Source organism: Fundulus heteroclitus, chromosome 16 (genome assembly GCF_011125445.2).
Source record: "Fundulus heteroclitus isolate FHET01 chromosome 16, MU-UCD_Fhet_4.1, whole genome shotgun sequence".
Lineage (NCBI taxonomy): Eukaryota > Metazoa > Chordata > Actinopteri > Cyprinodontiformes > Fundulidae > Fundulus > Fundulus heteroclitus.
In genome coordinates, this window is record NC_046376.1 from 28,286,955 (window position 1) to 28,299,620 (window position 12,666).

Below are 12,666 nucleotides of genomic sequence, written 5' to 3' on the forward strand. Positions count from 1 at the left end.
AATGTGAATTTTGAATTGTATGTTCTATTTGATATATTGTTATTGTTAATAAAATATTTAATATCTATCTATCTATCTATATTATATATATATATATATATATATATATATATATATATATATATGGAATTTACAACCAATGGTCTTTAAAGGAACATCCCGTGTGTTTCCCACTGTCATAATACCGTCGACACAACAATCCAATTTAAAACCAACGTCAGCAATGACTTGCAGGTAAATATTTACCATCGCCATTGATATAACATGTTATATTGTCCGAAATCCCACCAGTCACAATATTCAAACCGAATAACGGTAAGCAAGTAGACACTTAATGAAATAAGGGGGGGTCGTCGTTGGACGTGACGTCCCCTTTTAGTGACGGTGACATCATCGACGCTGTGAGCGCGTACGCCGTTAAGTAAGGAGGGGAGGAGGGGAGCCGAGCCAGAGCGGAGAACGGCTGTCTGTGCTGCCGGAGCTTCTCAGGGACTATCAACAGGGAGCGCAACCGACGACCGAGCTCAGAGCTGGGGGTATGAGCGCTGCCATAATCCGCTCCCATCCTCCTCTGGTCGGGCTTTTGTCCGACTGACAACCACCGGATCAGAAGCTCCACTCGACCAGCTCTCGGACGAACCCGATATCGTGTGAGTGTTGGGTCGGGGAACCAGCGAAACCGAGGGGGAAAAGGGACCCGATCCGACCGAAGCGGAGTCGCTTATTCGCGGCTTACAGGAGAGGGGGAGGGGGGCGAGTAGTGGGACTGGACCTCTACCCGGGCTAGTTAAAATGGATGTAAGCGTGCGGTTGTAAATAAGTCCGAAACTGGGGCTTATTGAGCCGTTTTCACGTTGAGCTTTCTTTTAATTTAATTTTTTTTTAGCAGTACGTCTCACGGTTCGGATGCCGTGCATCTACTAGCTTAGTCGTAGCGGCTAGCAGGCAACTTAACGCCGATTGCTCTGGTTTATATTTCTAGTTTTAGGTGGCAAAAACGACTGGAAGCTGGTTTTAAACCACCTGTTTATAATATATATATTTTTTTGCCAAATTCTTACTGTTTTATCTGCATTTTTTTATATCCTCTCGAAGCACTCCCGACTAAAGGAATAAAGGCGCATTTGTGCCTCCGCCGCTACAGAACCGTGGTTTTGTTAGCGTAGACGGGGGGAGAAAACTGCGCAAAGAAATAAACAATAATGTGGCTTGCGTTGAATTTTAAAACAAAGTAGTTGTTTGTAGTGACAGCTGTGAGGGGCGTAACCTTAAGCAGTGTCGGTGTGATTGCGAAACAATCTGGTTTTGGGTGACTGACGTTGTTTTTCTTTTCTTTTTTTTTTTCTTTTGAATTTAAGAGTTTCGTTGTTTGGCTTAAAAGTGCTCCGGACATGCCGTGTGGACGGGCGTTCAGACAGACACGGTAATCGTCTCCTCCTTCCAGGGCCGCCACGGTGAGGAGGTCTTAAGGCTTAAAGCGTGGTAGTCCACCTGCTTAGAACATCATGTCTTCACAGCTACTACTAAGACTCCCCCTGAACCAGCAGATGTGTGCTGGGCCGTCTTGACCAATCCACTCTGCTGGAGACCCTCAGGGCTGTGACAGCACGTGTTGTTTGTCCCAGTGCCGTGGGACACGCTGGTTCCAGTCGCTTGACCTTACAGCCTCTGAAACCTCAAGCGATGAACCCCCCCCCCCCCCCTCCCCTCCCCTCCCCTCCTCTCCTCTCCTCCATCATCGCCGTTAACTCCTACCTTTCAGACGCCTAGCGTTTGCCCTCACAAAGCTGGTTAAAGCCAGCTTTTATACAAACGGTGCATCCACGGCCTTGGGGAGGGTTTTGTTTTATTTTTGTGATTCGTGTTGTTTTAGTGTGGGCTTTTGTTGGAACCACGCTCTCTGGTGTAATGACCCTAAACCCTTTATTAACCTCTGCGTCCGTCAGGATCACTACGACCCAGATCAGGCATTCATAGTTGTTGTTGTTGTCCATCTGCTGTGGATTTTTCGCTTTTTGATTGTCTCTTTTACCTTTTTTTTTTTTCCCATCACGAAGCCCAAAGATTTAGTTTACCCACCCAAAGATTAGAACAGAAATTTCAGTTCCTTCTCTAACTAATAGCATTCAACCAAACGAGGCATGGGTTCTTCAGGATCTCAGTGGCCAACAATCATGGATAAAGGCACATAAAATAAGTGGGGGGGTTGGATAGGTACCAAAAGTATCATCTGATAACTGGAATTGGACTTTTTTTATAGCGAGGGTTTGTGTATTGAGTGAGTTAAACTTTGCTCAGAAGGTGCACAGTCATGTAGAAGGCCGATGATATGGAAAGTGTCTACGGGTTATTCAGACTGTGAGATGGCGAGAGAACAACACTCTACGTAGCTAACAGGAAGGCTGAACGCGTGAGGACGGGGGCTTTCAGTGTGTCGGATCAGGAAATGGGGATTCGGGAATCTCACAGTTGAAGTAACAGTCCAGTTGCCCTGTAGGAGGTCGCGTAGCCTGATGCTAACCGCGCTAATAACTGATCCGCTAAGGCTGGCGCGTGTAATATGTCGACGTCAGTCATTTTGTTTTGAATTCCAAGCTCTTTTACACAAGTCGGAGGACGTCACCGTTTTTGAAGGGGAAAACTGAACTGGCCAAAAATCAACGTGTCAGAATGTCACAAAAACCGGAGTAAAAAAAAAAAAAAAATCAACCTGAAAATGTCCTCTGGTAATGATGTAGACGGCATCATCCTGACAACGGTGCAGCATTTTTACAGCAGAAAGCTGCGTGGCTTTGGATGTTGCCGGATTAGCGGTTCAAATAGTCCAGGGTGAAGGTGTGAGGAGCCTGACGTTGTTGAGGTTCCTCTGGAATAGATCCCGGACAGGAAGTAGGCCCGCTCCGGGACCCCTCCAGCTCCCCTCGCCATCCTCCGCAGGGCCCTCTGGTCTCCCATAATGCAGCTGGAGTAACAGAGTTTAAATAACGGACTCTTAGCGGAACAACCTGGAGTATAGAGGACTAGAACTGATGCTTCATTCGCTTGAATCGTCATCAAAGGGAGCTGGTCTTGTTTTGAAGCTGTAGGTGTTTTTTTTGTTTTGTTTTTTTTTTTCAAACCTCTCTTTCCTGTTGCGTAGATTGAGGTCACATTCAAACATGCATCGCAGGCACTAACAAGGAGGATGTACAAGTACATCCCCTTAAGATGAACCTGTTTGTAGACTCTGTGTTAAAAGGGTTGATTTGTTTTGTTTGTCAACGTAGCGTCGATAAAACCAAGTCTAGGAAATGCGCCCCTGCAGCTCTGGGCTTCCAGGAGTTTGTTACGCAGGCGCTCTGAGGGCTCTGACACAGATACAGCGGGGCCGATGCTGCGTGGCCGCCTTTCCTCTGGCGGTGGCAGCCCAGAGCGGCGGAGGGCTTAGTCCTGCTCTGGCAGTGGCTGCTCAGTGTGGCGTGGTCGGGCCAACGCTAAATAAGTGATGATCCCGCTCCGCCGTCACGTGCCGCTTGGCTCAGAAACGGCTCCTGATTTACTCATGCAGCATTAGGTGCTTCTCATTCCTCTTCCAAGTAGAAACCGGCTTTTCTACATTGCCCTCCTTTTTTCTTTTTTTTTTTTCTGCGTTTCTCAGCTCTCCCTCCTCCTGCTTCTGCTGAGCTCATAGCAATCCCCCACCCTGTCGTCCCGAGCTACCCTACAAATTTCTCTTTTCGTTTCTGGAGACTACTTCAGCGTTTCCTGCTCAGCAGGGAGTGCCACCAGGGTGCGTGTGGTCGGTGTAACTCGGATAAATGTATCCTGTGAGCGGCTGAGAGTCTTCACAAAGACTCAGGTCATTCTGTCGCTTGGCAAAGGAGCAGTATTTTTAAAGCTGAAGTTTTTTTTTTTTTTTTTTTTTTTTTTGACCCACATAATTCTTGTTAATACGCAAAAAGAATAGAGAGAATAAAAACTATGCTTAATATTATTATTTATTTTTTTCCTTCATAGATCTGTGTTGTCCGTTGATGACAGTGACATCTGGCAACCATGGAGCTGAGAGTGGGGAACAAATACCGACTGGGGCGGAAGATAGGGAGTGGGTCTTTTGGAGACATTTACCTTGGTAAGTGAGAAACAACAATATCGCTTTCCTTTTCCCCATAAATGCACATATAGTTCGACCATTACCTTCTGTGGTGGATCATTCCTCGCCTTCATCCATCTTTGGGCTGAACCCGGCCCTACAGCATCCTTCTCCCACACGTCCTTTACGGCCGTGGTCACATTTTATTACGCTTCTCCTCAGGTGCCAATATTGCGACTGGTGAGGAGGTAGCCATCAAGCTGGAGTGTGTGAAGACCAAACACCCACAGCTGCACATCGAGAGCAAGTTCTACAAGATGATGCAGGGAGGAGGTAAGCGCCTGCAGCTCCTGCTCGCTGGTCCGGGTTTTTCAGCGCATTCCTTCTCCAACGTCCTCCTGGTTTTTTGTTGTAGATGCAGGCATCCTGCCAAACCTGGTACCTGAACAATAAAACCCTTATCTTGTCTAAATGTTGCTACTTAAAATTCAGGGCAAAGCATTAAACGTACGACCGTCAGCTTGTTGTCATTGTGACAACATACCTTACCTCAAACGACCACTTTTTATACTTTTTAAATATCATTGAATGTAAGAAAAAATAGCAGTATGCGTTATTACTGTCAGCTGTAGCCGACAATAGACAAATGGCCACTTACAAAGTTTTAACGTTACAGTAATGTTACCAAATAAATCCACACAGAAGAAAGCAGATATTATCCTTGTTATCCAGTTATTTACCAGCAGCGGTACTTTTAATTTATCTTGTTTGTCCTTTGTCAACCAGTTTAATTATTGCTAGGATGTTGCACCACAAAGATTTTTTTTTTTTATTAATTTTTTTCACTTTTTCACGGGTCATGAAAATGTTAATATTTCCTGTGGTTTAAAGGCTTTTTGTTGAGTTTTCTGACTGGTAGGAGCCTGGGGTAGGCCTCCCCTCCCCCACCTTTTGCTGAGCCATGCAGGTCAGGCTCCTCCACTGTTGCCTCTCTTAAAAACACATTTGGAACAACTGATGTGAAAGCAGCATTTATCCCCATTAATATGAAGTGTTTTTTTTTTTTTTTTTTCTACTTTTGGAAATCCATGAGCAACATGTCTGTAAAACAACTGCTTGCAAGCTCTATCCAAGCAGATGGCTTGACTAATTAACCAGCTAAATATAGCTTAGTGTAGTTGTTGTTATGCTATTAGACCAGAACAGCAAAAGGTAATCTTTAAAAAAGCAGGTTTATTTTAAAACTTAAATTTGACAGGTGTTTTTGCTTAAGTCTGTAGATTTTTTTTGGTACGGCTATAATCGTGTTTTTTTTTGTTTTTTTTATTTATTTATTTTTGTTTTTAATATCATGGAAGCTTTCCTTATGGAAACTTTATTGCTGACCGGGCTTAGCCCACATAGGTCCTTCCTACTGTTTCATCTCAACATCACAGGCTTTCCTCCGTACCCAGCCAACGTAACGTTAGTCTTTAAATTTGTGTTTTCAAGCGTTTTTTATTGTTGCATGACCGCCTCACAGCAAGATTTAGTCAGGGGTTAGCAACACTAATACACCAACTTGTCTGAGTCACTGTAATTCATAAACACAAGGCGCCGCTTTCTAGAAAACATTACTGCTCTAAAAGAGCAGCAGAAAAACAAGACTTGACTAGAAATGAACTCTTCATATAAAAACTCACCTTTGCTCAAATCAAGTTTTAACAGTATTGGTGTTGCTAGTTTTATTTACTGTACTATACCTTCATGGGTGCTGCTGCTCAGCCCTACACGCTCACATTTATTGGCTGATAAATGCTGCATGTGGTGAGCAGGATCGGTGCTGATTGTGTACGTGTGTTTTTTTTGACCAGTTGGGATCCCGTCGATAAAATGGTGCGGCGCGGAGGGAGACTACAACGTCATGGTGATGGAGCTGCTGGGGCCCAGTCTGGAGGACCTGTTCAACTTCTGCTCCCGCAAGTTCAGCCTGAAGACCGTCCTGCTTTTGGCGGACCAAATGGTACGAGTCAATCTTGGCGTTCAGTCAGCTCAGCAGTATCAGGGGGAAGGTGTTATTTACAGTGGCAGCAGGGAAACGTAATACGGCTGACCCTCACGGCACCGGCTCGGTGCGTCCGCTCTGTGTAAACATTGTATAGGATTCCATTGGAGGCTGTAAAGATTGGAGATGTTTTCATCTCCTGGTCTTTCCTGCTGCCCACGTAGTTTATGATGAGTGCCCAGCTGTAGAACGCGTTGACCTAGATGTTTCATATCGTAGATCAGACTCCTGACTCACCTGTAGGCCAACCTGCGGCCGAGTTGCTGTGACAGACGTCTGTGGGTGTCTGATTGGCTGCTTTTCAGCCTCGGGTCATGGCCTCTCTGTCCTGATCTGTTCTGCTGCTGCCAGCTGTCCTCCTGAATGTCCGTCGGCTGAAGTAAATCTCGCACAGCCGAGAGTCGGCGTAACAAAGTGTTTTCTCATTCAAATCCAGATCAGTCGCATCGAGTACATCCACTCCAAGAACTTCATCCACAGAGATGTGAAGCCGGATAACTTCCTTATGGGTTTAGGCAAGAAGGGCAACCTGGTGTACATCATTGACTTCGGTCTGGCCAAGAAGTACCGGGACGCCCGCACGCACCAGCACATCCCTTACAGGGAGAACAAGAACCTGACTGGAACCGCGCGCTACGCCTCCATCAACACACACCTTGGAATCGGTAAGACAGAGTCGGACGACGTGTGCTTTACCGACATGTTGGATGGGCTAGAAATCTGCTGAAGGCTATAGAGACCTTAACTGTGTGTTTGCTGCTTCACGTTGTTTACACATCAAACTCGGAGGTGATCCTCTCAGGGTCGCAGTGTTCCCTCCCAATGACAGGTGCTTGCATCATTGAAATGATGATCTGAGCTGCTTCAACCTTTGCCTGGTGGTGGGAACTGCAGCAGGAGCACAGACCTGATAGTCCTTGGAGTTTTGTCTTTACCCTGTCATTTATTTCCCCGTCTTCCAGTCCCGACATTATTCTCATTGAAGGTTCGTTGTGCATGAGCGTGGTACTAGTTGTCAGATGTCCTGGAGTTCTGCTGTGGCAGAAAGTAGCAACTTTGTGATTAGAGCCCAACTCTCTTCACGTCGTCGTTGCTCATTAAAACTGGTCTCCGACCGTCTCTGACTGCCATTACCCCCCCCCCCACACTTCTTTACCCGCTCTGTTCATTACTCCGCCATTTAATCATAATCCCTGAACAAAGCTAACAGGGGTTTAACAAATATTAAAACGTGATAATCATGTGGTAGTCATTTGTCTCAACCCAAGAAAGGGATTAGATTTTTTTTTTTTTTTTTTTTTTTTCAATAGTAAGGTGAGGTAATGATGGTTGTTAATTAATTAGGCACCATGTCTGTTAGAGAACATGTAGACGACCTATTTTAGGTGAATAGATGAGCTAGGAGAGTCGTCTGTGATAAATCACTGGTGGATTAAAGTTTAATGATACATTTAACTCTTGAAACAAGACATTATTTCATTGAAAATTCCCCTGTTGTGTTTTAGAAAAGGCATAACGTTGTTTCATAAAGGCATAATGTGTGTAAAATAGTCCAGGTTTGACTCGTCCAACACAGCATTTTTGGATTCCTTGGCTAGTACGACTCAAAGGTGGTTCTGTTGCCACAAAACCATTGAAAAGATTTTTTTTTTTTTTTTTTTTTTTTTTTGTATTTTCACAAACCAAACCAAGGATTGCTAGATGTCAAACTGGGTGTTAAATCCCTGTTCAGTGCAGATCTGTGCACTTCATGCATGGATCAGTTTAGGCACAGCAGCTCTTTAGCATGGATGAGGATCTGAAAAGCAGATGCTAGCTTTTAAATTGTTGCCATCTAACCGTTGCAGGTTTCTGACCAGGCTTACGGATCATTTGTCTTAATTTTTCACTAGTTTCTTTATTTGTGTTTGCGAGTCACTTGGCTTCACTGGTTGTCAAATCAACAGATCAAATCACAAACTACTTCCTTCCTTATTTCAAAGGTTTTTCTACCATAGATGTAACAGAATCCCAAGCAGAAGGCGCTTCTCTATTTACAGAGTTTGACTCTCAGGAAGTGCCTGGCGTTTTGGAAGACTTCACCTTGATGAATAACCTTCTGGTTTTAATATGGAGATCTTTGGATCCCATTTCTTTGTCAGCAGGTTTAGTTCTGTCCCATTCAACCTGTTGGTTTCTGTCCACAGAGCAGTCAAGACGTGATGACCTGGAGTCCCTCGGTTACGTCCTCATGTACTTCAACCTGGGGTCCCTCCCCTGGCAGGGCCTCAAGGCGGCAACCAAGAGACAGAAGTACGAGCGCATCAGCGAGAAGAAAATGTCCACACCCATTGAAGTTCTCTGCAAAGGATATCCTTGTGAGTCTGCTTAGAACTGGGCCCTAGTGCTTACCACTGATAAGAAAATGAAAGGTTGTCGGTTCACTGACCTTCCTGCGTTTTTACTCCTTGTTGTTTTTTTCTTTCTACAGCGGAGTTCTCCACATACCTGAATTTTTGCCGCTCGCTCCGCTTTGATGACAAACCAGACTACTCCTATCTCCGCCAACTTTTCAGGAACCTCTTCCATCGTCAGGGATTCTCCTATGATTACGTCTTTGACTGGAACATGCTCAAATTTGTAAGTCTTAACAGGTGCTTTTGACGTTGATCATTTTTATGCTCAAAACTTCCCCCAACAGCCGCTTCTTGAACCTTTGAGTGAAGTCTTTGTCCGGCTCATGGCGTTTCTCAGGGCGCCAGTCGAACGACCGAGGATGGGGAGCGTGAAAGGAGGACGGGGGACGAGAGAGACGATCGGATCGGAGGAGCCCCCAGGGGGTCTGCGTCCCGGGGCCTCCCCTCTGGTCCCGCCCCAGGCGCGCCCAACAGAGTCAGGAATGGGCCGGAGCAAGCCATCTCAAACCCAGCCTCACGGGTCCAACAGTCTGGTGAGTTATCCACTAAAACGCTGCTGCCTCTGGGACGTTTCAGAGACTCCTCTCCAGAGGTTGCTCATTTTTCCCCCTACGTTGCAGGCAACACGTCACCTCGTGCAATATCTCGCGCTGAGCGGGAGAGGAAGGTGAGCATGCGTTTACACCGCGGGGCTCCTGCCAACGTATCGTCCTCTGACCTCACGGCCCGTCAAGACCAGTCAAGGATTTCCACGTCACAGGTGAGACGGCATTTAAGGCGCCCCCCAGTTAGTTTGGTAAAACCCAGCCAACACCAACAATGTCTGAAGCGTAATTGCGTTTGCATGGGCCGCACCGATTGATCGGAAACGATTACCTTAATGTTTGGAGATCGGTGATCGGCCGATACTTAGACGGGAAGTTTATCTGAAAATCACCCACTGTCAATGCTCTAAACTTTGAAGTTTTTATTGTTTCACAGGTACTGATGTGCTTCAAGATAACTTTAGAAAACACCTTCAATATTTTAATCTTATAACTATTGACAGTTTCAGTTAAAAAAAAAAAAAAATCTTTATTGATCAAAATCGGAATCTGCAAATCGGACTATTTAAAGATCGTAATCGGCCAGAACTCTGCAATCGGTGCAGCCCTACATTTACATATACTCTATACACTCTTTTCGATTTATATTTGTAAAGAAACTAACAAAATATATGTAGAATTTTCTTCCACTTCAGTTATGCATTACTTGTTGCTCTACCACATAATATTCCCCAGAAAGATCAAGGATGTTTGTGCTTCAGTGGAATAAAATGCGTCTGAATACTTTTTCACTCCTAGTCTCCTCAACAGTTTAGGCTAAACTGGTATTTCTGCCTCTTAAATCTTTACTCTGTAGGTCAGCGTGCCATTCGAGCACATGGGGAAGTAAACATTCCCGGCTCTTCCTGCGCACACAAATGACGGGTAAGCTCTTGGTTCACTTTTATTTTCTTTTTTTTGCTGCTCTAAATGTAAATACAGAGTCTAATCCCCAGTTTTTTTTTTCTTCTTTTTGCAGGGTTGCAAGGAATCTTTGTCACTATACCCTTCTTTACCCCTGTTCTTTATACCTTGTTTATTGAAAAGCTGTTTGTTAATGGACATGCAGGTTTTTTTTTTTTTTTTTTTTGGAACAAGACATTAAACGTTTTAAGGAAGCAGGAAAACATATGAAGGTATTCCACATGCATTCTTACCCTGACGGTTCTTGCCAAACGTTGGATCATCATCACCCCCCAGAACGAATAACAGCGCTGCACCTTGGCAGTTCCTCATTCCTACACTGTTTCGTCGAAACATTCCCTTGATTCTTTGACAAATGTGAAGAACTTGGTATTGAAGGAGCAAAAAAAAAAAAAAAAAAAAAGATTTCAGGGACATGCATGTTTCTTATTAAAGGTGAGATGCAGGCTTGGTAATTTTTCTCATTTTGTTTCCAGCTTTTAGCGCAGCAGAAGTAACGGTCATCTTCATCGTACAAGCTATATTATATTGAAGATTGATTTTTCCTTTTATTTTTTTATTTTTTTGTTTAATTTGTTTTGTTGAATTTTTAAGAATTGAAAGCTAGATAGGATGAGGCATGTAGACGGTGGCACCCAGAAGGGAAACAGAGGAGGATGAGTAAGTGATGTTTTAGCTGTTATGTCCCTGGTAAAGTCTCTGGTAACTGCTTGTCCCACTTCCACTTAGACATGAAAACCCCCAGCTACTCTGCCTATTTTTACACAAGTGTTTTTTTTTATTTTTATTTTTTATTTTGGTTTTTAATTTTTAGTGGTAAAGTATGGTTGTGGACATGCGAAGGACTCACTTCCAGCTCTTGAGAGAAGCTCCTCAGGAAGTATCTCAGTATACTGATGTTTGACCTGAGACCACAGCTGCCCGTTTTTGGCTTACAAACAGGAGATGCAATTTTTACGATATTTCTTAAAAGTTACCTTTTTTAATTCTTTTTGTTATTTGGGGCTTTGGCGGAGGGGGCCGGTCACTGTTAGGAATGACACGAGGGTGGGTTGGGGCATCAAATAACTTTTTTTCTTTTTTTTTTTTTTTTTTGTCTTTTTGTTTACTCCACTGTAAATATTTTTTATTTCATTGTAAAGCCAAATGTGGTTATTGTAAAGGTGTAAAGTAGAAAAATGCATACTAATGACTATAGGGCGTTGACTCAGACGTAATAAACTTGGAGATAGGCGACTGTTGCCGTGCCAGCTGGGTCATCCAACCCGTGTGAGTGAGTGCTACCCTAAAACATCTAAGATCAATAAAGTCGCTTTTTCTGCTCTTTTTAATTTGTTTTATTCGGCTGCGCGTTCCATAAATCTCGACCAATGCTTCAGGTTTTTCAGTATCCCTGTTGGAGGGGAAAACCGGTTTATTTGATGCGACCTTCTCATTATTTATCCCCACACCAACCTCGCGATTAGATCCGTCTGCTGGCGTGTGAGTGTGAGCGGAGTGCCCTGTGTATAGTTGCGTTGTACAGGCCACCATGACCCAGTGGCATCGCAGTTGTAGATTTGAGGTTGATGTACAAGAAGATGAAGCGAGAGGTATTTCACATTGTTGTGTACCAATATCCTGTACAGTTCTTTAACACTATTTACAGTATTTGTGTATATTTTATGACGTAATAAAATGGATAACGTTGCCGACTGTGGGGTTTTTATTTTATGAATTTATACATGGATGCATGTTGAAGTTTTCTATTTGAACTTAAATATTTTCAGGGTTTATAAACATGGGGGGGATTGCCAGGCTCTATTCCATTTGCTGCTGTTTAATATTTTTACCCACAGATCAATGTATGAGTTTTCCCACTATCGTTACCAATCTGTCCATCAATCTTTCATTTTTAACTCATCTGCTTGTCCTTCCACCTATTCTTCACTTTCTTTACCTGTTCATCCATCCGTTGCTCAAATTATCCATAATTACCATCTATTTATCCCCTGGCTTTCCACTAATTTGTACATCATACACCCTTCCATCCTTTTCTATAATCTCTCGGTCCTTGTGGCCCTCTTACCTATACGTCTACTCATTGTCCATCTATCTGACCACCATCTCCATATGATTATTTACATCCAGCCATCCATTTATTCTTCTCTGCCTGTGTATCTAGCCAGAGCCCCAGCCTGTCCATCTGTTGATCCTTCATATATGCCAATCCATCCATGAAGCTGTCAAAGTCAATTTTTGCAACTTTTGTGTATAAAGCGTGAGAAATAGGAGCGTTTTGGGTTTTTTTTACACTTTAAAATTGTATAATTGTAAATATCAGTCTACAAGAGTATCGACTTTAGCAAATAAAAAAAAGTGAGGGGTCCTGTTGAAGTTTTTCTTTTTTCTAAACTTTATTTACAGTTAAAGAATATACAATTGCAGACAGTAGTATGCTCAAGGTGCAGGGGTAACAAATCCACAGGATTCCATGAGAGAGAAAAAAATAACAGATTACAAATTAACTTCATCACCTAGGGTTAGACGTTTCATAGCTTTAGAGTTGGTGCACATTTTTAAAGAGTCCAAAAAGCATCTTGCATAAGCTCTAAAAACAGTGAGGTTGGGTTTGTTCTTAGCAAATTTACAGATATGCATGTGGAA

At 43.5% G+C, this 12,666-nt stretch overlaps 1 protein-coding gene across 1 annotated transcript; it reads left to right on the forward strand.

The window, feature by feature from the left end:
- The first annotated feature begins 427 nt into the window (after window positions 1-427).
- Window positions 428-11,711, forward strand: LOC105938058 (casein kinase I). Its single transcript, XM_012879673.3, has 11 exons — window positions 428-650; window positions 3,997-4,111; window positions 4,295-4,405; window positions 5,926-6,074; window positions 6,553-6,781; window positions 8,303-8,473; window positions 8,587-8,735; window positions 8,850-9,045; window positions 9,133-9,272; window positions 9,914-9,981; window positions 10,076-11,711. Exons 2-10 carry the CDS (start codon window positions 4,036-4,038, stop codon window positions 9,944-9,946), a joined length of 1,254 nt encoding a protein of 417 aa, XP_012735127.1. The 5' UTR covers window positions 428-650; window positions 3,997-4,035; the 3' UTR covers window positions 9,947-9,981; window positions 10,076-11,711.
- Window positions 11,712-12,666: the final 955 nt, after the last annotated feature.